Source organism: Zychaea mexicana (genome assembly GCF_025766255.1).
Source record: "Zychaea mexicana strain RSA 1403 chromosome Unknown BDB00scaffold_60, whole genome shotgun sequence".
Classification (NCBI taxonomy): Eukaryota; Fungi; Mucoromycota; class Mucoromycetes; order Mucorales; family Lichtheimiaceae; genus Zychaea; species Zychaea mexicana.
Genome location: NW_026516723.1, coordinates 179759 through 200183, shown reverse-complemented (window position 1 = coordinate 200183; position 20425 = coordinate 179759). Strand labels below are relative to the sequence as shown.

At 43.0% G+C, this 20425-nt stretch overlaps 7 protein-coding genes across 7 annotated transcripts; 1 reads left to right on the top strand and 6 right to left on the bottom strand.

The window, feature by feature from the left end:
• Positions 1–85: 85 nt before the first annotated feature.
• BDB00DRAFT_509529 (uncharacterized protein) lies at positions 86–1411 on the bottom strand. Its single transcript, XM_053117655.1, has 5 exons — positions 1009–1411; positions 820–896; positions 564–672; positions 283–485; positions 86–209 (listed from the first exon to the last, which is right to left on the bottom strand). Exons 1-5 carry the CDS (start codon positions 1316–1318, stop codon positions 174–176), a joined length of 735 nt encoding a protein of 244 aa, XP_052977569.1. The 5' UTR covers positions 1319–1411; the 3' UTR covers positions 86–173.
• Positions 1412–1787: 376 nt separating this feature from the next.
• Positions 1788–4222, bottom strand: BDB00DRAFT_833940 (uncharacterized protein). Its single transcript, XM_053124301.1, has 3 exons — positions 3028–4222; positions 2529–2925; positions 1788–2456 (listed from the first exon to the last, which is right to left on the bottom strand). The coding sequence occupies exons 1-3, from the start codon at positions 3952–3954 to the stop codon at positions 2164–2166; spliced, it is 1617 nt and encodes a 538-aa protein (XP_052977568.1). The 5' UTR covers positions 3955–4222; the 3' UTR covers positions 1788–2163.
• Positions 4223–4261: 39 nt separating this feature from the next.
• On the bottom strand, positions 4262–6085 carry BDB00DRAFT_509263 (uncharacterized protein). Its single transcript, XM_053117653.1, has 6 exons — positions 5928–6085; positions 5521–5832; positions 5024–5411; positions 4779–4930; positions 4647–4694; positions 4262–4399 (listed from the first exon to the last, which is right to left on the bottom strand). Exons 2-6 carry the CDS (start codon positions 5824–5826, stop codon positions 4343–4345), a joined length of 951 nt encoding a protein of 316 aa, XP_052977567.1. The 5' UTR covers positions 5827–5832; positions 5928–6085; the 3' UTR covers positions 4262–4342.
• Positions 6086–8383: 2298 nt separating this feature from the next.
• Positions 8384–9070, bottom strand: BDB00DRAFT_789688 (uncharacterized protein; the record flags this gene model as incomplete). The annotated part of the gene is made up of 1 exon (XM_053120890.1): positions 8384–9070. One exon carries the CDS (start codon positions 9068–9070, stop codon positions 8384–8386), a length of 687 nt encoding a protein of 228 aa, XP_052977566.1.
• A 1992-nt stretch (positions 9071–11062) lies between these two features.
• Positions 11063–13656, bottom strand: BDB00DRAFT_940444 (FAD dependent oxidoreductase-domain-containing protein). The gene is made up of 6 exons (XM_053129350.1): positions 13352–13656; positions 12867–13219; positions 12621–12736; positions 12470–12536; positions 12063–12314; positions 11063–11883 (listed from the first exon to the last, which is right to left on the bottom strand). Exons 1-6 carry the CDS (start codon positions 13626–13628, stop codon positions 11368–11370), a joined length of 1581 nt encoding a protein of 526 aa, XP_052977565.1. The 5' UTR covers positions 13629–13656; the 3' UTR covers positions 11063–11367.
• Positions 13657–14168: 512 nt separating this feature from the next.
• BDB00DRAFT_833920 (putative polysaccharide biosynthesis protein) lies at positions 14169–15922 on the bottom strand. The gene is made up of 7 exons (XM_053124300.1): positions 15887–15922; positions 15656–15810; positions 15547–15566; positions 15189–15259; positions 14897–15108; positions 14793–14806; positions 14169–14665 (listed from the first exon to the last, which is right to left on the bottom strand). Exons 2-7 carry the CDS (start codon positions 15699–15701, stop codon positions 14600–14602), a joined length of 429 nt encoding a protein of 142 aa, XP_052977564.1. The 5' UTR covers positions 15702–15810; positions 15887–15922; the 3' UTR covers positions 14169–14599.
• Positions 15923–16086: 164 nt separating this feature from the next.
• BDB00DRAFT_767376 (uncharacterized protein) lies at positions 16087–19999 on the top strand (the record flags this gene model as incomplete). The annotated part of the gene is made up of 13 exons (XM_053119665.1): positions 16087–16191; positions 16305–16446; positions 16556–16974; positions 17056–17688; positions 17805–17897; positions 17985–18112; positions 18242–18464; positions 18577–18681; positions 18758–18946; positions 19038–19113; positions 19184–19320; positions 19398–19497; positions 19599–19999. The coding sequence occupies 13 exons, from the start codon at positions 16087–16089 to the stop codon at positions 19997–19999; spliced, it is 2751 nt and encodes a 916-aa protein (XP_052977563.1).
• Positions 20000–20425: the final 426 nt, after the last annotated feature.

The following is a 20425-nucleotide window of genomic DNA, read 5'->3' as shown; positions in this document are numbered from 1 at the left end:
ATGTAGTTGGAGAAGACGATGTTACGGCGACCTTAGGTGTTGGAATAAGTGGTGTTGGATTTGGCAATTGTAGATTGATCAGTTTGTAGTTGTTAAAGTCGGCCAGGCATAAGTTGCGACTATGTCGTGCTATCGTGATTGCTCCATCGGGTAATGGCAGTTCCTAGAAATCATCAAGTACACCCGTCACCCCTTACATTAGCTATTCCCTTTTTTTCGGATCCACGTTTACTAGTCTAGTTGTTCTCCTCCAGCTTTGTGCATTATATGATAGATAATCACCTTCTTCATTTGAACCAGTTCGCCGATTTTCAAAATTTGGAGCACTCTTCGTTTGACAATGCACAATTCAATCGTTCCATCCTCTCCTATCCGACCTTCTTCTGCAACATCGTGGGCAAAGCATGCAACTCCTTTGATTTGAGGGACCAATGCCACTGGTATAGGATCAAAAAAAGGTAGCGAATAGAAACTCAATGTTGAATCTAATACACGATAGTAATCATTAGTGTTCTTGTCTATCCGACATGCATCCTATCTCATTCAATCATCTCTCTTTTTACCGCAAAGCACAGCTGCCTTGGAGACTTGAGGTAATACAAGAATACGCTCGACTGGTTTTCGGCCAAATCCAAGATTGATTTTGTTCTCGAGACGTGATGCATACGGTACCTTTTTTGTGGAATTGATAAGAAACCAGTATCACGATATGAGCAACGCACACACACAAGCTCGGATAGTCTCCCTCGCAATAGTACAGCTGGCTGCCCTTCGACTCCCCGGTCGATGGCTGTGATCCCCACTTCCCCTTTTCCTTACTTCTTCAGCCTTGCCGTGCTCTTCTAGCATAAAGTGCAGAATTTGACCGTCCGAAGTGCCCAAATAAAGATTGGTATCTATAATGCCAACAATGAAGAACGTCAATTAAGGAGGTAATAGCAATAATATATGTCTCGAAAGGGTCTGCCAAAATGGTCGTGCTTTTTCCTTGTCCTCTTTTGATCTTACCCCAAGCTTCGGCGGCATCAATAGTGAATGGTGCTGCATTCGCGAGCGATGTTTGGCTACTGCCACCACCTGTTAATAAGTTGTTCAGACGTGATGGTGGACTCGACGGTAATGACTTTGATACATCCGAGGTTGGAGGAGAATTCGGTAAACGTCGTGAAAAGAAGGAGCCCGGTGACGTAGATTGTGCTGGACTTCCACTTGCACTCGTTGGTGGCGATGGCTGTTGTTGGTCGTCAGTAGTGGTTGTAGCGACACTGTTGCTGGCCGAAGGAAGAATGGTTTGTAATGTGTATGGTGTGAAGGGCATTTCTCACACACAGTGTGGGGGACAGCACAGCTTTATCTTTTTTTGGTTCTTTGCTCTATCGACGACGACAACGACAGGTTGTCTTTTTTTTCTCGTGTGATAATAACTTTCGCGTCGTTTTGAGTCGTTTCGAAGTTGCATTTGTGTTGCGCTGGAAATTTTATCTCGGGTAATGTCCGACCTTGCATGACGACAACGGAGTGGGTGGCAGCGGATAACTCTTACTGCTGCTGCTGCTGCATCTATGATCATAGGGCCGCTGTTGCGGTCTTGTTATCTACCATCCGTTATCCCATCATACTGATCGTCACATTGTCTGGTCAGATAGATGCTTATAGGAAAGGAAAGATCCAATTGGGTTTATATCGAGGATTACAGGTTCTCGGCAATTTATTATATGTACCTAATAATTCATCAAGTGCTACATCATGCTTATGCGCAGCAGCTCAGCATTTCAGAGCTTTGTTCTCCAACCTTCTCTTCTCTGCGTGAGGTAGTACAAAGTTTGAAAACCTGCTAATTACATATCATCTGCTTGTCAGACTCGCCTAAATCGAAACAGCTCCCTGATATCAACACCACCTCAGGTACAAACTTTCTATTTCGTTTAATGACCCTACCAGATCTTACTACATGGAATTACAGGTTGGTGACAATAATATCGGCTGTGTATATTTGCTCTAAAATATATATGTAGTATGTATCAAGACACAATATGCACTTAATATGTTGTGACTATCGGTATTGATGGTTATAGATGTGGCAGAGATCGTCATCATTTAAATATTACATAGGGGATAATATATACAACTTTATGTGTATGCTGTTGTGTATGTACAGTATTATTAAATTACATTTAATTGTCCAAAACAGGTATAAAGTATGTCGGATAGCATAGCAAGTCTAGGCATGGGGTACTTTTCGTACATCGACAATGGGTTGGATTTTAACGTAAGCATAAACGACTCCAGGGACGAAATTGACCGAGGAATATGATGATCGAGAGGCACGATCGATGACAGTTGGAAGAAACAATGCATCAGTGTTCTTTCAGTAGCAGGCGAAAGATTCACTTGATGATAAGTCATTACGATGTTGCAGACTGAGTGAAGAACACTAATCATAAAGCCAAACGATACTGGAAAATTTGTAAGCATGTATTAGCATATGTATACTAATATGTCCACAAAACATTGTTACTATTACTTACAGGGTACAGCTTCAATATCTACTTCAAGATTCTTTTTCATCATCTGGACAAGTAGTTGCGTTGAGCATAATGTTAGGGACATGGCCTTTTCCTTTATGATATTGACAATGTCGTCATTGATTGGTTCGCCTGTATCTTGTGCCAGTTGCGGCTTTAGCAAAACTGACTGAACGATAGCCGTAAATGCATGCAGAAAAGCAAATGGACCCATTTGAGTGGATGAAGTAACCCTTTCTAAGGCTTCTTTGGCCGACGTTAAATCGAACGGTTCCTCGCAGAGACGGAATTCCTCTGGTATATTTTTCCACCAAGAGCGCATCGTTGGTTCATACCGCAGGATATTATCAAGGCTCAACTCACACTTTCTTCCATGAATAATTGCGTCGCTTAATGTTTCCTGAAAGTAAAGCACAATATAATACTGTCAGAATTGTTGTCTCACGGATTTGTTACTTCTAACCCATAATTCATTTTGCTCACTTCTTGTTATATCACTCACCAAAATAGACACAATATACGGCGAGCTACCCAATTCAAGTATGCATTTCCACATGGCGAGATAACTGTGTACCGCTGGTGGATCATCATCCATTGGGTAAACGTTATCCCATTCGACAATGCCAAGATCAAACTTGTCATGAAATGCCATGTTGACTTGTGTGAAGTATATTTGTACAGTGGCACGATGTCGTTGGAACAGTGCGTATTCAACTGTCGATAGGTCGTCAACATTGACTTCGTGGCATGCGAGGTAAGCTACGGTTAATAATCGCCGGGCTTCGCCAAATTCAAGCAGCAGGTCCAAAAGATACTGCATCAACAGATTCGATGCAATAATTGCCTGGAGCCTCTGCCTTGGATCGTCAAACATCTCCCCTATCAGCATGTCTCGGCACCTGACGTAAAAAAATTCGGCGAGATGACGCTTTTCTTCTGACGAATACTTCAGTCTCGAAAAGAAATAGGCAATGGTATCGACGCAGGCTGCCAGGACGATGGGGCTTGATAGAGGGTCTTTTAGGCTTTGATAATGTTGTAGGAACGAAGGTGCATGTAATAAACCGACAAATGGATTGTATCGTTCCATATAGAGCGTTATGAGCTCATCCATATACTGCTTGTAAAACGAATCTGGGCGACCACGTGGAGTTGGATCAGTACGGTTTGGCTTGTTGGAAGGGTTGGCGTTGCGAATAATCAGAGCAGTCGACGCCACCGCAATACTCGGAGTGGTGCCTTTGAACTGAATACTTTCTCTGCTGAATAGTTGTTGAAAGGGAGAGAGGTATCGTATTGATGCTTGGTTGTACATTAAGAGTTCTTCCAGGTTCTTAATTCGGCTAACCAGATAAATGCGCCCATTGACCACACGAAGTTTCCATTCCACTTGGCGAGCTTCGTTGCTGTCACTGATGAACTGTTCCATAGTTTGTAAATCACGGTCGATTTGGGAAATTTGTTGTCGCACTTGCTGCAGTTCCTGATTACCGTCGCGCACAGGTCGGCCCTCTTCGTCGGTCTCACTTGGTATACACGGTACTTGCAGTTGCACACAGAGATGGCACTCTTTGACATTAGTAGTTATAAAAGTGCACTTCCGTCGACGACGCTTACAGTCTATAATTATTTGATATTATGTTATTAGCATTAGGAGTAGAAATTAAAGTGAGCCGTGTAAAGTAGTTGCATATTTACATAAGCATGGTTTGGGGTTGCGAGTCATATTTCACGAGTGGAGAATCTGTATTAAAGCAGGTTTTTCGAGTTGTTTCGTCGCGGCGTAAATCGATGTTGCACAATAGCAAGTCTTGCTGTCAACCCCTCCGTTTAATTGTCGGAAACGGAATGTTCCGATCAACGTTCTTGAAGTTCTTGGCGAGTCAAAAATTATTCTATTGAAAGTAATAAAGAGTAATTAAGAAGGGAAGGGGAAACAGCAACTACTAGTGTATCTCTGGAGAAGCATATTTACTGTACACGGAATGAACAAAGATGATGATAAATTTACAATGCAAGATGAAACCCGCGTTCGAGTTGGTTAAAACAGGTAAAGAAGACATCAGAGCACATAGCATAACCAGGCATCGGAAACTTGTCGTATATGTTCATCGGGCTTGCCTTGAAATCAGCCATGAACGCTTCAAGAGTAGATGATGAGGCTGGAACCTGTATTAACAAAGCAATCATTAATTCCTCCATCCTTTCTTTCTATTTCGAGTAACCGCCATCGACATTTCTTTGTATTCTTACTTGATGTCCTGGAGGAAAGAGGGCATTGATCTGGGTAAAACACCGAAACAATAGATCAAAAACTTCGACGGGAAGCTGGACACCGTCCGTGGTGCAATTGTTTACAATACTGCAAACTGCATGCAGTGTACCTAACATATATCCAATGGATACTATAGCATGTTATTTTCATGTTAAAAAAAAGAACTATACGCTTTTCTCTTCTCCCACGTCAGATATATAAAGACACAGGTTCTTTGACTTACATGGTACAGCTTCAACATCAACTTCAAGATTTCGCTTCATGACGTAGACGAGCGCCTTTGTAGAGCTGAGAGTGATTGAAGTAGCTTTTTCCTGGATGATCCGAATCATATCATCAGTCGCAGAATTTTGAAGGCTCACGCTTGGTGGCCTTAATAACGACGATTGTACTAGCGCCGACAAAGCGTGCAGAATAGCAAATGGCACCAAGACGACAGACGACGTAATGCTGTCAACCACTTGTTCAACTGCTGGTGTAAATGGATCGTCACATATCCGAAAGTCGTCAGGAAGGTTATCCCACCATTCAAGGACCTTTTGTTCAAATTGTAGTATCATGTCCAAGGTCAGTTCATATGATTGTCCATGGACTGCGCGACCGATTTGCAGCTATTTAAATAAACACCGTCGCAGTGAAAAAGAGACAGTAGAAAGTTGGAGCGGCTTTCATTAGAAAATATGCAATCTTTAACAACTGTCGTTTTTGAACATCTCTTACCATCAATATCGTGATATAAGGCGATCCGATCAGCTGTGTCATCAAATTCCACATATTCAGATATTGCCCAATCTCACTTGATTCACCCTCGAGAAGCTCCGTGCTAACCGCTGGCACCCGTGAAAAGTCAAACTTCAACTCTAGGAAAACATTGATAACTCCTTCCCATATATGAAGGGCTACATAATGCCGACGGAGCATAACACGCTCAACTTGAGACATGCGTCCACTTTCATGTGCTTCGAGATCGTCACATATCAGTAGAGCAACAGTAGCTAGGCGACGAGCTTCGGCGTACTCCACCATCACATCCTGTAGGTATTGCATTAACATTGTAGTCGTCAAGACTGCTTCAAGTCGACGATCTGGATCCTCAAAGCAATCTATCAACAAGTCTCGACATCTACCGTAAAAGAATTCGGCCAATTGTCGTTTTTCGAGGGGCGTGTAATTTAGTTGTGGATAAAAATAGGCGATCGTGTCGATGCACATGGCGAGCGTGACGGGACTGTTGAGCGGATCCTTGAGCCGACGATAATGGCTCATAAATGTTAGCTCGTGAATATAACCGACGCATTTGTTGTAGCGCTCCAAGTATAAAGCCACGAGCTGGTCTATTTCGCGTCGATAGTCGATCTTATACGGTAGTTCTTTGATAGCAGTCTGACGCGCTCTATTTTGGGTGTAGCGAATAATCAGGCCGGTGGATGCAACTGCAACGCTTGCTGACATGCCTTCGAATCGAACGCTTTCTCTTTGTAAAAAACCAGCCAGGGGTGATAGATACCGAATCGATGCTTGGTGGTATCTCATCAAATCCTCAAAGTCCTTGATACTGCTTTCGAGCCGTACTCGACCATTGATGACGCTTAATAACCATTGTGGTTCCGATTCTATTGATTGTGCGTCTGCTTCCCTTTCCATAGAGTTGCTGCTACTGCTACTGCTACTGCTACTGCTACTGCTACTGCGCGTTATGGCTCGTTGTACTTTTGTCCCGGGAATGGTCGAGTAGTTGCGTAAATTATCTTCTGCTGTGTTCAATGCATCTTCGATTTGCGACGCCTGGTCCCACCATTCTAGTAGTTGAACGTTGCCGTTACAAATATCGGCATTACTGTTGATTTGGCTTGGAATGCATTCAGTGAATAACTGTGCACATCGTTCGCATTTCTTTTCTCCTTTCTTCCATATGCATTTCCTTCGTCTACTTCGACAATCTAACAAGATAAAAATTAGACATACGGAACCAATGCCTCAGTACGATTTCTTATTATTCGAAAAAAGAAGAACCTCGTATGCTTACTGCGGCAAGGATGTTCATTTCTCATATGGAAAAGGAATAAGAAGGCGGGATCGGTCGTTAAAATAAAAAGAGTTGAGAGTCCTATTTAGCCCTGCATGACAAATTCTTCTATTAGTCATAGTATGAGGTAGCTTAGGTAATCAATTCGTCAAACGAGTCTGTGTGTCTGCATGAGCTTTGCGGCCAATTCAGTATTAAGTGATCACTTGCAAGGGTTAGATTAACTGCATATCCTATCACCACACTGGAAGGGTTGGATCGCTTTCTTACTGGCAGAGATCAAGATCAAGGTATAAAGAGGTGTCGACACATGGTTAAAAAAACGTGGCCTTCTTTTTACAATAAAGCCGAGAAGGTATATATTACAAACGACTTAAAGAACACGAACAAGTATGTACAGTAATTGTTGTCACAGTACAAGCTGAAAGCCGCGCTCAAGTTGGTTGATGCATGTAGACAACATATCAGAGGTCATGGCAAAACCAGGCATTGGAAATTTTTCGTATATATCCATGGGATTGACCTTGGAGGGTCCGGTCTCGGAGGAAGTAATAAATGATTCTATCAATTAGTAGTAGTTCTTACTGTTTAAACTCATAAATTCAACTATGCATTACCATATGTTCTTGCGGGAGTTGCGCGTAGATTTGACCTAAACATTGAATTAATAAGTCAAATACTTCTATTGAAGGTTGGACAATTAAGCTGCTGTTCACAACACTACAGACCGAATGTAGTGTGCCCAACATATAGGTGATAGATACTACATGAAGCCAAAGTTTAATAAGAAATACTTAATCTCCTCAGCCAAAGTGTTTTTTTCTATTGCTTACTTACATGGGATAGCTTCTTCGTCAATTCAAGATTCCGTTTCACATTGTATACAAGCGCCTTTATTGAAGAGAGTGTGAGCAACGCGGACTTTTCTTGTATGATCCGGACCATATCATTTGTTGCAGTGTCCTCTGCATTTGCAATACGAGAATTCAGCATCGACGACTGAACTAGTGCTGTAAAAACATGCAATACGCCGAATAGCACCAGTGAAGTAGATGATGTAACGTCATCGACGACTCGATCCACCGTTGGTGTAAACGGATCGTCACATATCAGCAAGTCGTCAGGAAGTGATTTCCACCAACTTCGAACCATTGGCTCAAAACTGTAAGATCATATCCAGGCTTAGCTCATATGGGTGACCATGAATCGCAAGAACAATTTGTTGCTTATAGTGATTACGAAATTAGACAGATGAGTGAATCTCGTATGCTACAAGTATACACAATATCAAGAAAGCGTGTATTAAAGAGTTTTACCATTACTGATGTGAGGTAAGGGGATCCACACAACTTGAATAGGTACTTCCACATGCTATAATAGCGTGCAACTGTATACGTCTCGCCATCCAATAAATCCAAGTTTTCAACTTGAACTCCAGTGAAATCAAACTTCCCTTCCAAAAAAATTTCAATGACACTGGCACAAGCTCGATTAAAAGCATAATGTCGGTGGAGCATTGCGAGTTCGACGGGAGACATGCGTTGCGCTTCATTCGACTCAAGTTTTTGCACAAGCCAACAGGGCCACAGTAACCAATCGTCGAGCCTCATGATATTCCATCAATACGTCTTGCAGGTATTGCATCACCAAGTTGGTCGTAACGACTGCTTCAAGCTGTCGTTCTGAATCCTCAAAGCAATCTATCAACAAGTCTCGACATCTACCGTAAAAGAATTCGGCTAATTGTTGTTTAACGAGGGGCGAGTATTTCAGTTGTGGATAAAAGTAGGCTATTGCATCAATGCATACGCCGAGCGCAATGGCGCTGTTGAGTGGATCCGATAGTCTGCGATAATGATCCATGAATGTTGGTTCGTGTACCACCCCAGTTATAACTTTGAAGCGCTGCATATACAAATGGATGAGTTGATCCATCTCGCGTCGGTAATCGATCGGATGAGGTAGTTGCTTGATCGTAATTTGTCGTCCTTTGTGTGGCGTGCAGCGCTCAACCATACCGGTGGATGCAAACGCAACACTCGCAGACATGCCCTCAAATCGTACGTTTTCCCGTTGCAATAATCCTGCCAAAGGAGATAGATAGCGAATTGATGCTTGATGGTACATCATTAATTCTTGAAAGTCCGTGAATTTGCTTTCGAGCCGCACTCGGCCATTGACGACGCTTAAGGTCCACTGTGGTTCCTTTGATGTCTCGTATGCTGCCAGAGTTTCATCAGTCATTGATGTTGTTGTTGCTTTCGTTGTAAGTGACGACGATGATGGTGATAGTATTGTTGGTGATACAGATGTTGTTGAACAACTGGATGCGTCGCGCAAGAAAACGGCTGCCAAATCCAACGTGTCTTCGTGTTTTAGTACTTGATCCCACCACGTTGATCGCTGTTCGTTGCCGTCTCGAATATCCGGAGCACAACTTCTATCTTGGGAGGGAACACACTCTAGTCCCATTCTAGCACACGCGTACACACTGCAAATCATTCTCTTCCCAAATACATTTCCGTCGTCGTCTTTGACAACATGAAAGATTAACAAGTAACACATTTTAAGCACAAAAACTTATTTTTTGCAAATTTGGCTTTTTTTTCTTTTAGCAATGCTTTACTGAGGCAGGGATTTTTGTTACGCATCTATTAAGAAATGCGAGTTGAAGAATTACAAAGAGCGCCACGAAACAACATAATTTGAAAACCCGTCATAATCGCTTTGTGTGACCGATTGGTGCCGTTATATATGAGAAGAGAGCTGTCCACTGCTGGCACGTGCGATGGAAGCTCGTAGAATTTTGCCACAGCAAAAGCAGTCATATCGGAACATCAAACACTGGGTTCGAGGTCCGTCACAAAAAGGTATAAATAGAGGTACGATTCCATTCATTGCAACTCATACTTACCTGAGCCGTGTGTCTGGTGATCAAGAACGCCGGGCACACAGGGCGGACGGTGACCATTGCACTTCCGGTTGCTGACTGCTCTGCGAACACTCTTCGGGGTGTCTCGAGGCTACAATTTTTGCTTTGGGGAGACGGTCGGTTCGCTGACTGGCTCCCCGCTCCCAATCTAAATAAGAAAATGAAAAAAAATAATAATAATAACAAACACTATAATTCTACGTAAAATTGAATTATTTTGTCTGTGTGCGTGACGCAGCAAGTATGCACTGGTAACTGTGATATGGCTTGCTGCCATCTTACTCATGTTTTCGCACCAAACCATGATTTTTGCCCTTACTGTTTAAATAAAGTCCCGATCTGTTTGGTACGTTCTGTAAGAAAAGGACAATGGGCTACTTCTTGCCTTCTTGCTTATAGCGTTTGCATTTGTAATAACGGATTTATAATAGTTGTTCTTCAATTTAAAGCGAAAGAGCAGTGTTCTAGTCAGTTTGGCTGCCACAGGAGCATACGTTAAAAGAAAAAGCAATTGCATTCAGATTGTTGTTTACGGAGAGGATCCTTGGTTTCCAAAACCTATACACTATAGGTCGGCAACCGTTAAAAACTTTCTAATCAACTAGTTATTTGAATGGTCCATGTGTAATGCGCATTTAAAGTATTCAGATTATGTTAAACCGGGCGGGAGGTGTTCTACGAGCAGCGTGCCTCAAGCACATTATTATCCCACTTGGCTTTCCTTTTTATTGGGAAGCGTTCTTACTATACTCAAATCCGTTTCATTAGTCTTCATGCTTCATCGCCTATATAGTATAGGATGTCTATAGGTGTATATAAACACAGTAACCGACATACAGTACACATCTTCCTAGCAGAGATTATATTGAGTCCGGATAATATATATGTCGTGAGGGTGTACAAGCCTTAACAGTTTGCGGACAAACGGCGGATAAAACGCGGGGAGTGTAACATGAGGAGCTCTTTATGGGTTTCTTTCTGTATTTGACAAGATAAAGGCGAATTCTTGTAGCACGAAAATCAAAAGAAGGTTACCCGTATTACCCGATATTGCACATATCTTGAAAGGATGGTTGGTTCCCAAAAAAGACATGAACAAACCGGGAGAATCCGTAGCGCATAAGCTTTATGATGTTCGCAGGACGATGAAAGCCCTTAGCCACCTGGCTGGGTGCCTATCGAAATTGAACAACGTGAATGGATCGCGGTAGGGAAAGGGTGAGGGGTCGAGGAAAAATATATGTAAAGGTCATAGAATCGGTAGAATAGATTTTATATGGTGTATGCACTTAATTAATGACGAAATTTATTTGGTTGAGAAATGTAGGTTCTTTTTTTTGAAGTGAATGAAATACATACTTCAGAAAATAAAAGAGCTTATGGTGAAAGAAAAAAGAATGGAGATAGGGAGAGAGAGGATTTGTTCAATGTAATAGTAAGTGATCGGTTGCTGTTTGTATGTGGTCGGAATAGTGAAAGATGGAAGATTACAGGGCTAAGGTAAGTTTTTTGGAGAAAAATAAACAAAAGAAGAGGGGGGGGGGGGTTGACGAAGGTCAGAAAGAAGATGAGGATGTGGTGGATGGAAGGATCGAAGGATGTAGCGGAATTATGCTGCAACTGCAAGCTGCTGTTGTGTTTGGGTGGTGGCCGCACCGCTGCCTTCGCTCTTCTCCTCCTTGTTCCATTCAAAGTCCTCAGTAGCAGTGTCTGCCAACATTTCTGCAATTGCCAACGAAGCTGTGCATGCGGGCGTAGGAGCGTTGCGGACACAGAGCACCTTGCCATCCATGACCTTGCGTTCCAAGATATAGTCGTTGGCAGCAATGCCACCATTCTCGAACACCTGCGACATGACGCCAGCAAAACTTTCCTCTACCATATCTTCCGTCAAGCCAGGGACGTATGCCTGAGCAGCACGCAAGAAGACACGCTTGTTCATATCCTTGTACAATTCACCGATCGACAATGAAGGGTTCTTGAGTGCGAAGGCCCACAGGTTCATGTTGGTGAGTGAGTCGAACAGGTCCTTCATCTTAAAGTTGCTGAAGGTATAGCCTTCGCGAGCAAAAGTAAGACAGGCGCCGGGACCAACGATCATTTGAATGCCACGACGAGTGTTGACCTGAGTGAACAACCAATAGCCATCACCCCCAAAAGAAGAAAAAGTAAGGGGGTCAATATAAACAATCATCAACTTATCAACATTATCCCATCATGTCCAATATAAACTCCAATATGTAAGGGGGTTTTGTATGTCTGCAATGTATCTCACTCGTCCTCTCCCAAAGGTAATTTACTTACGGTTGGCGTAAAGTGAACACCGACAGGGATGCCACCACCGCTGGGAACAGGGTAGACGTTCATACGGCAGATGCCTCGGTACTCGGGCTTGAGCTGATAGTAGGTACCACGGAAGGTAACGACCTTGGCCTTGGATGAATCACCACCAGCCAAGCCAGCAACGCGGTCGGAATAGAAGCCAGCGCAGGTAATGACGTTTTTGGCAGACACCTTGAGCGTGGGACCACGTTGGTTGGGTTCAGCGCCCCAGATCTATACACAAACATTATGGTTATCAAATGTTGCTTTTCCTTTTTGTTGTCGCTTAGGTAACCCGATTCAACAACTCCTTTTGTTGTTATCGATGGTAGGAAGAATTAGGGGGGTTTGGGTATGGGCCTGGTTTGCGGGTTGGAGCATCTTCTTACCTCGATTCTTCCATCAGGTCTCTTCTCAAACTTGCTTGCTTCGAAGGCGAGCTTGATTTCCGCGCGGCTACAGCATTTGTTATAGATAAGCGGTGTCCTCGTTAGATAAGTGTAGATGAATAAAAGTGTGGGGACAGGAAGGAAACCTTACCCAGATTGGACAATCTCATTGGCGATGCACTGGGCGACCAGACCGTAGTCGGTAATGCCAGTATTGGGCGAGTACAAGGCGGAGTGAGCAACGACATTAGGCTCAAGTTTACGAATCTAAAAAGAGACAAGAGGGAGAGAGAGAGAGAGATATCCGGAGATTTTCAGTAATGCAAAAGAGCGAAAAACCTCCCATTTGCTTATAATCATTCATTAACGAGGAACGAGTGGATTCTTTTAAACTGACCTCGTCACTGTTGAGCACCTGCAAATCCTTGACACCGTTCAAGGAGGCAATCTCATAGAGTCGCTCAACCTGCTTGTGTTCCTTTTCGTCCACGGCGACAATCAACTTGCCACAGCGTTCGACAGGCAATTGGTTCTGCTTGCAGTACTCGTACATCAAGTCGGCACCACGCACGCAGGTGTATGCCATGCGCGAACCGGGCTTGTAATAGATACCGGCGTGAATGACACCGCTGTTATGGCCAGTCTGATGAGCAGCAACCTCACGCTCCTTTTCAAGCACGGCCACGGTCATGTTGGGGAAACGTTTCAATAATTCGCGTGCGGTAGCCAGACCAATGATACCACCTCCCACTATTCAGAGTACACAACACAAGGAGCAGTTAGTGACATCCTGCATATCTTGCTGATATCAAACCCATCTGACCGAAACAAACACAAACTTCCAAACACAATAGCCCAAAAATAACATTGATTAACATTTACCAATAACGACATCAAAGTCAGTCTTTCCATTGTTCTCAGAGAGAGATGTGCGGAAGCGCTGCTCTGCAGCCATGCCTCGTAACTTGGCAAAGCCAGGGTTGACAGGCATGTTCTCGCCAGGAAGGTTCTCCCAGAACGACAACTTTTGTTCGGCATGCACTTTCTTGGGCTCAGGTTTCACAGCCATGTAGACCATACCTGTAGCTGCAAAGGCACCCACGGTGAGGGCAGGCATGCGGCCTCGAGAAAACATTCTAGCAGATCGAGCGAAAACCATGGTAGTTGATGTAGTAGTAGTGTTTGCGATAAGATGAAAAAAAGCTGGAAGAAAATGGAAAGAAAGAGGGAAAGATCAAGTAAGAAAATGAGATTGAGCTTATATATGTGTTCGTTCCTCTAAACTTTCTTTTTTTGCGCCCGGTTTTATATCTTGCCGATCTTATAAATTATTGCGAAAAGACGTGTGTATGCGTATTCATAAAGAGAGAGAGAGAGAGAGATCAAGACTGAGATGCAAGAAGCAAAGAACGTTCCAAGACCCCCATTGCGGGCATGACCTTATGCAACAAGGAGTGTATGCGCGCGTGCAGCTCTATGTGCTTATATGTGGCTATCTCTTATCTCTAAGTTCATCCCTAGAAAATTTTCGCCCTCCAAGAGATGGTCAGCATATGGACATAGACTTAGTAGTACACTCTCCTGTCTCCTCTCTCTCCCTTCCCCTTTCCATCCTCCCCCCAAACAAACTAATATGTCGCTCATCATTGGCTCTGCGTCTTCCTGCTTCTCCCTCTTCCATGTTGTACATGAATGATCTAAATGACATTCATCGACAACAGCGACAGCTTCATGGCAAGTGGAAGCCCCCCAAAAAAGATAGCCTTGGCCCCTGATCTCATACAATCATAATTTCTCTTCCTTTACTCCTTGCCGTTCCATCGCATAAACGTGCGTGCGTAAAGGGATGGTTGTGGCAATGTGCGTTTATTCGGTAATAATATTAAGTCTATAGCAATTCCAACCATGGTTGAAGAGTGCCAAGAAACTGTAGACTCCTTCTTCACACAGCAGGGCGGCGGGATTTATGAGACCTGATCCCGTTAAAAAGTGTAAAATAGAAAGGTAAACAAATGCTGCTGTTGTTGCTGGATCCCAAAAAAGCGTGTATGTTCTTATTATATGCTATGCTGGTGTTTGTACATCCACTCAATAATCTACACTCCACTCCCTAGTCTTTTTGTTCTTGGCTTATTTCTTCTTCAAAAGCTCTGCGTTCAAACCCTTCTTGTTACGGGCAATTTCAATGGCATAGAACTACATAGTAATGACAATGGCAAATTATTTCCTGTGGTCAGTCTTCCTTTTTTTAGATCCTCTTTCTCTTTTCCTTGTTTATGACAGTTGTAAATCGTCTAAAAATACAAGGGCTTCCTCAACAAACCTGCATGCGAACACCTGCAATGATATGCACATTAGACAAATAACATCATGCAAAATATAGATGCAGACTGCTTTTTTTCTCTGCTGCTTTAAACCGAAACTTACCAAACATTGTGTTTTGCTCAGTGTAGTCATCCCTGTAATCAATACGGATCAAGCTGCCAAAGTTAAATTCGTTCACCAGTTTCTCGTACTTGTTGATCCATATGCGCCACTTTTCCTTTGCCTCGGGCGTTTTAAAATCCTTGTCATTCAAGTGCTTCACATCAATTTCTGGGAATGTCTCTTCAAAGTCCTTGTAGATCTCGTCGTCGATCCTATATATAGCATTATCATTTTCTGTATTCTTTTTCTTTCCTTCCTCTTTCCCACAAGAGCTGGAGAGGGTCCACGTTACTTTGTCAATGGAAAGTTCTTCATATCAATCTTGGACACCAAATTGTAATATGTTTCGGCATGATGCATGGCCTAAGCACACAAATTTATAATAGCAACAATTGGAAGAGAATGGCCCCCAACATATCATCACCATCATATATTGTCTATCTGTGAGAAAGGGAGGATCCAACGCACATACATATTACACGCGTGCGCACGCGTATAATAGAAATCACTATACATAAACAAAACCCAACATTTAGATATATTGTCCTTCTAAGCCTTCTTCCCCCCAATATCCATAAAGTAGCAAGTGGGCAAAATATATGTGCGTCATTGTTGTATTATACTTACCGGTCCTGAGTGCTTTAACTTGCCTTGACAGCCCATTGCTTTTCTATTCAACACCGCGAAACCACTCACATTAGTCAAGATCGCCATGACAGCCAATCTCAAATCCTCAAATTGCAAACGTCGTCTAGTTACCAATATCTTCGAGTTGCTCAAGATCTTCTGCTTTTGGAAGTGACATGGTGTGTTGTGCGTATTGTAGAAATGATAGTCTTAATGGTTCTTTTTTTTTTCTGGTTTAAAGCAAAAAAAAAGTGTGACCGAGTTTCCTAAAAAGTAATAATGCTCCCCTTTGCTCGGGGTTTCGAATCAATCACTACACGCATATGCTTGGAGCCCCTCCTCGTTTCACCTGGCTTTTCGTACCTTTATAAAACAAAGAAATGGCAGCTTCGAGTGACCGAGTTTCTCACAAAGAAGAGCGTGGAGAGAATAAAAATGGCAGCAATGACGATCGTGAAGAAGACGATAACCACAGTGTAGCTTCCGACAAAACCAATAGTGAATATGAATCGGATGACGACGACGACGACGGTGGTGAAAGCGAAGACAGCGATGAAGAAGATATGGAAGAAGAACCCAAACTTCGGTATCGTCGTGTCGGCGCCGGTGTTCGCGATCTATTAGAGAAAGATGCAGCTTCTGCATTACGAGTCTCTGACAAATTTGTGGTGAGAGACTTTCCTTTTTACTTTTCTTTCCCTCAAGAGAGGATCGTAATGCTGTCTATTGAATGCAAAAAAAAAAGTAACATGAGGGGCTCGTACGGTGTGTATACATATAGGCACTTGGTACGCACTGGGGCGCGGTTCATGTTTTAGATTTTGAAGGCAACGTCATAAAAACGTTTCAGAAACATGCAGCCACGGTCAACGACATTTCGATAGATGATGCAGGAGAGTTCGTGGCAAGTGCATCCGATGATGGTACGAATATGTATATATAATGTAAAGCAATGTGGCTGTGCGCGGGCGTGTGCATGAGTGTCTGCGTTCCATGTCTCATTTTCTCTTATGCAATATATTATGTAATTAGGCAAGGTTTACATTTATTCGCTTTACACATCAGAAATACAACATTTCAATTATCGGCGACCTGTCAAAGCAATTGCACTTGATCCGGAGTTTGCGCATAAATCAACGCGACAGTTTGTTTCCGGCGGCATGGCCGAGCAATTGATCATGAACGAAAAGGGATGGCTTGGACACAAAGACGTGGTCTTACATGCCAATGAGGGCCCCATTTACTCAATCCAGTGGCGAGGCAACTTCATTGCTTGGGCTAACGATGAAGGTGTCAAAATGTACGACACAACCACCAACCTGCGTATCACCTACATTGATCGACCTGCCGGTAGCCCTCGTTCAGATCTATACAAGTGCCGCATGTGTTGGAAGAATGATACGACGTTGTTGATTGCATGGGCAGACACAGTCAAAGTCGCAGTCGTCAAGGTACATAGAAACAGTAAAAGAAAGGAATTAGAGAACACTGACATTATCAGAGGTGTTAAAATACCATGTAAATATACATAGGAAAAACCAAAGCATCAACAAACACAGGGTCAGCCAATCCATTATGTCGAAATTATCAGCATGTTTCAAACCGACTATATCATATCCGGCATCGCTCCCTTTAACGATACCCTATTACTTCTCGGCTACATTATTGACGACGACGAAAGCGCGCTTGTAGTGGACACACAAGATCCAGCAATGCAACGCAAACGACGAGCAGTTCGACCTGAGCTCCACATCATTAATGATGAAAACGAAGAAATCTCGGCCGACGTGCTTGCACTGCACGGATTCGAACATTATCAGGCCAATGACTACGTGCTCGAGTTTCTGGATGAAGAGGACATGTTTTATGTTTTGGGACCCAAAGATCTAGTAGCTGCACGACCTCGCGATCAAGACGATCATATTGAGTGGCTGATGGATCACGAACGCTATGGTGATGCATTACAAGCTGCACGTGATGCACAAGCGTATCATGGTGGCAGTCGACGGTTTGATGTGGGCGAGATTGGTCAGACCTATTTGAACTGGCTGGTGGAGCATAAGCAGTATGAGGATGCTGCTAAAGAATGCCCGGGTGTGCTCGGAAATGATCGCACGATGTGGGAGGATTGGGTTTTCCGCTTTACTGAATTAGGTGAACTCAAGGTTCGTATCTTTTTCTTGAAGTGAGGGATGCGAAGAGGAAGAAGATGGGTTTATTGCGGGAAAAGGACGGGAAGAAAGAGAGAAAGATTGCTGAACTGTGTGAATTTCTTTTCCAGGCTATTGCTCCGTATATACCCGTTAAAGATCCTCAATTGAGCAGCACACTGTACGAAATCGTCTTGGCTTGGTTTTTGAAAAGTGATCATTTGGTAAGAAGAACAAAGACGACAACAGATTTCATCTTGTATCACAACCCTCGAAAATCGCTTCGTGCTACTTATAGGATAATATATTAGGCATTGCGGAACACGATCCATCAATGGCCACGGTCTCTGTACAGCCTGTCGAACGTCATTGTTGCTGTGGAGGATTATTTACCCAAGGACAAGGATAACGAAATTCTGTTGGAATGCCTTGCTGATTTGTATGTATCAGAGAAGACTGAGTGAGAGGAATGATGGTGATGATGAGAAAGAAATGACGGCCGATTCATGGCATCTATATATATATATATATATATATATATTCATGCGAACTCTCGTTTCTGTTCTAGATACACATACAATAATCAACCCGATAAAGCCATCGAGTACAACTTGCGGTTGCGACGACCGAATGCGTTTGAACTTATTCAAGAATACAACATGTTTGATGCTGTCAAAGACAAGGCAGTGTTACTCATGGAATTTGACCAGCATCTGTATGACAGTGAGCAGGACAAGGCTGAAAAGGTCGGATCGCCGAAGCCTGCTAAAAAGCTAACACAGATGCCAGCAGTGCAAATGCTTGTCAAAAACACTGAAGCCATTCCGGTAATTGTTTTGCTATTCCTTCAATGACACTCGAGTGGACCTTTCACATTCTTATTTTTTTTGATAATAGCCAAAGAAAGTTGTCCGACAGTTACGATCGCATCTCAAATTTTTACACGTTTATCTGGATGCTTTATTTGATCGTGATCGACATATCGGATACGAATTTCATGACTTACAGGTACAAGAGTTAAAATCAGAAAATTCTCACACGATCAACAACAATACCAATCAGCACTTTTTCTCTTATCTGATAGGTCGAACTGTATGCCGACTATGATTATCCCAAATTACTCGACTTTTTACGTGCAAGCCATTATGTGTCTCTAGAAAAAGCATACAGTGTATGTGAAAAGAAGGATCTGGTGCCGGAAATGGTGTTTATTCTTGGACGCATGGGCGACAACAAGAGAGCTCTCATGCTGATTATCGAACGATTGGGTGATGTGCAACGGGTAAGGTGAAGAAGAAACATTTTCTCTATTGCAGTAGTTTTCATATGAACAAGTACGCCGTCTGATTTCTTTGCTTTGATAGGCAATTGATTTTGCCAAGGAACAAAAGGATGATGATTTGTGGGAGGATCTGCTGACATACTCTATGGACAAACCTAGTAAGTGCTGTTCTCTATGTTGCTGACCCTTGGAAATTGTGTTGCGATACTGACTTTGACACTTTAATAGAATTCATTCGTGGGCTTCTCGAGAACGTGGGCACGGATATTGAACCATTAAGATTGATCAAGCGTATTCCCGACGAATTAGAAATCCCTGGTCTGAAGGACGCTTTGCTAAAAATTTTACAGGATTACAACTTGCAGGTAATTTCTTTGTTGTTGTTTCTTTGAGAGGGGGCTCTTGAAATCGTGAGAGGACAACCAATCAATGCATATATTAGATGTCTCTGCATGAAGGATGTGAAAAGATTCTTGTCAGTGATAGCGTGTTCCTGGCGGATCGAATGTACCGGACCCAAAAGCGAGGCATCAACTGCACCCGTAAGGATTTCTTCATATAGCAGAAAGTTTCTGTGAAAGAAAAAGGAAAAGAAAAACTTACACGCTCACGCATATGTTATGCTGCTGTTGCTATAAATCAGAGGACATGCTTTGCAGTATATGCGACGAACTAGTATTCGACAATAGCAACTTGGACGATTTTCCCAACAGCATTGTATTCTTTTGTCGACACGCGTATCACGAACGATGTCTACTTGATAGAGACGAGGCAGACAATGCCTCAGCAGCAACTGCAACCCCATCCAATGCCATCCATCCAGGAACCCTTTCAACCAAAATCAACCATGCCGCTTTACTCAAATCCACACGAGATATCGGATGTCCGTTGTGTCGTGAACAAGCCGCCGGTGGTAATGCTTTCGTCAACCGGATGAAGTCACAGCGTCGTGGGGGGGCAGCAACGGCAGGCGGTAATAAGTCCTTGTCTCCAGGCGCATCTTCACATACTGGCAGCATGCGCAGTCTAGGTGTAGTTCACTGACATACATAACACATATCTTACTAATATTATATACATATGCTTATAGCACACATCAAATATAACATATCTCACCCCATCTCATATTTATATATCCCCATCTCAAAATAAAAACGACGCTGCATACGTATATATACCTTATACCACATTTGCCGTCATTTAAGGTATATACTGTAGCCAATGCTGCTGCTGAAGGACAGCAAGTATGCACCACGAAGGGAGTGTACATCACCAATTTTTATGTAAGGTTTTGGGCTTTGCTTAGATTGTTACACGTACACATGGTGGCGGCGTTGTTAAACACAATATTTACCAAGCCTGGCTTTCTTTTTCGAGCTCTTGATCAGTTCACTTTTCCTTTACTTCCTAACTTTTCCTTTCTTTTGGATCTCTCACTGTAGCTTTTGTTATTTGTCAACAATAACTTAT

Bases quoted from the DNA above. Each gene is read 5' to 3' on its own strand.
- BDB00DRAFT_509529 (XM_053117655.1), bottom strand. From the start codon at position 1,318: ATGCCCTTCACACCATACACATTACAAACCATTCTTCCTTCGGCCAGC. The intron at 897-1,008 runs GTAAGATCAAAA...TTGGCATTATAG, and splicing joins TGATGCCGCCGAAGCTTGGG to ATACCAATCTTTATTTGGGC. The intron at 210-282 runs GTGATTATCTAT...TCCGAAAAAAAG, and splicing joins AACTGGTTCAAATGAAGAAG to GGAATAGCTAATGTAAGGGG.
- BDB00DRAFT_833940 (XM_053124301.1), bottom strand. From the start codon at position 3,954: ATGGAACAGTTCATCAGTGACAGCAACGAAGCTCGCCAAGTGGAATGG. The intron at 2,926-3,027 runs GTGAGTGATATA...CTTTACTTTCAG, and splicing joins CGTATATTGTGTCTATTTTG to GAAACATTAAGCGACGCAAT. The intron at 2,457-2,528 runs GTAAGTAATAGT...CAAATTTTCCAG, and splicing joins AGATATTGAAGCTGTACCCT to TATCGTTTGGCTTTATGATT.
- BDB00DRAFT_509263 (XM_053117653.1), bottom strand. From the start codon at position 5,826: ATGGTGGAGTACGCCGAAGCTCGTCGCCTAGCTACTGTTGCTCTACTG. The intron at 4,695-4,778 runs GTAAGAATACAA...TTGTTAATACAG, and splicing joins TCTTTCCTCCAGGACATCAA to GTTCCAGCCTCATCATCTAC. The intron at 4,400-4,646 runs GCAAGCCCGATG...TGACTCGCCAAG, and splicing joins CGTTCATGGCTGATTTCAAG to AACTTCAAGAACGTTGATCG.
- BDB00DRAFT_940444 (XM_053129350.1), bottom strand. From the start codon at position 13,628: ATGGTTTTCGCTCGATCTGCTAGAATGTTTTCTCGAGGCCGCATGCCT. The intron at 12,537-12,620 runs GTAAGGTTTCCT...CAAATGCTGTAG, and splicing joins AATGAGATTGTCCAATCTGG to CCGCGCGGAAATCAAGCTCG. The intron at 12,315-12,469 runs GTAAGAAGATGC...GTTTGTGTATAG, and splicing joins GACCTGATGGAAGAATCGAG to ATCTGGGGCGCTGAACCCAA.
- BDB00DRAFT_833920 (XM_053124300.1), bottom strand. From the start codon at position 15,701: ATGTCACTTCCAAAAGCAGAAGATCTTGAGCAACTCGAAGATATTG. The intron at 15,567-15,655 runs GTAACTAGACGA...GGTGTTGAATAG, and splicing joins TGAGCAACTCGAAGATATTG to AAAAGCAATGGGCTGTCAAG. The intron at 15,260-15,546 runs GCAAGTTAAAGC...TTGTGTGCTTAG, and splicing joins AAAAGCAATGGGCTGTCAAG to GCCATGCATCATGCCGAAAC.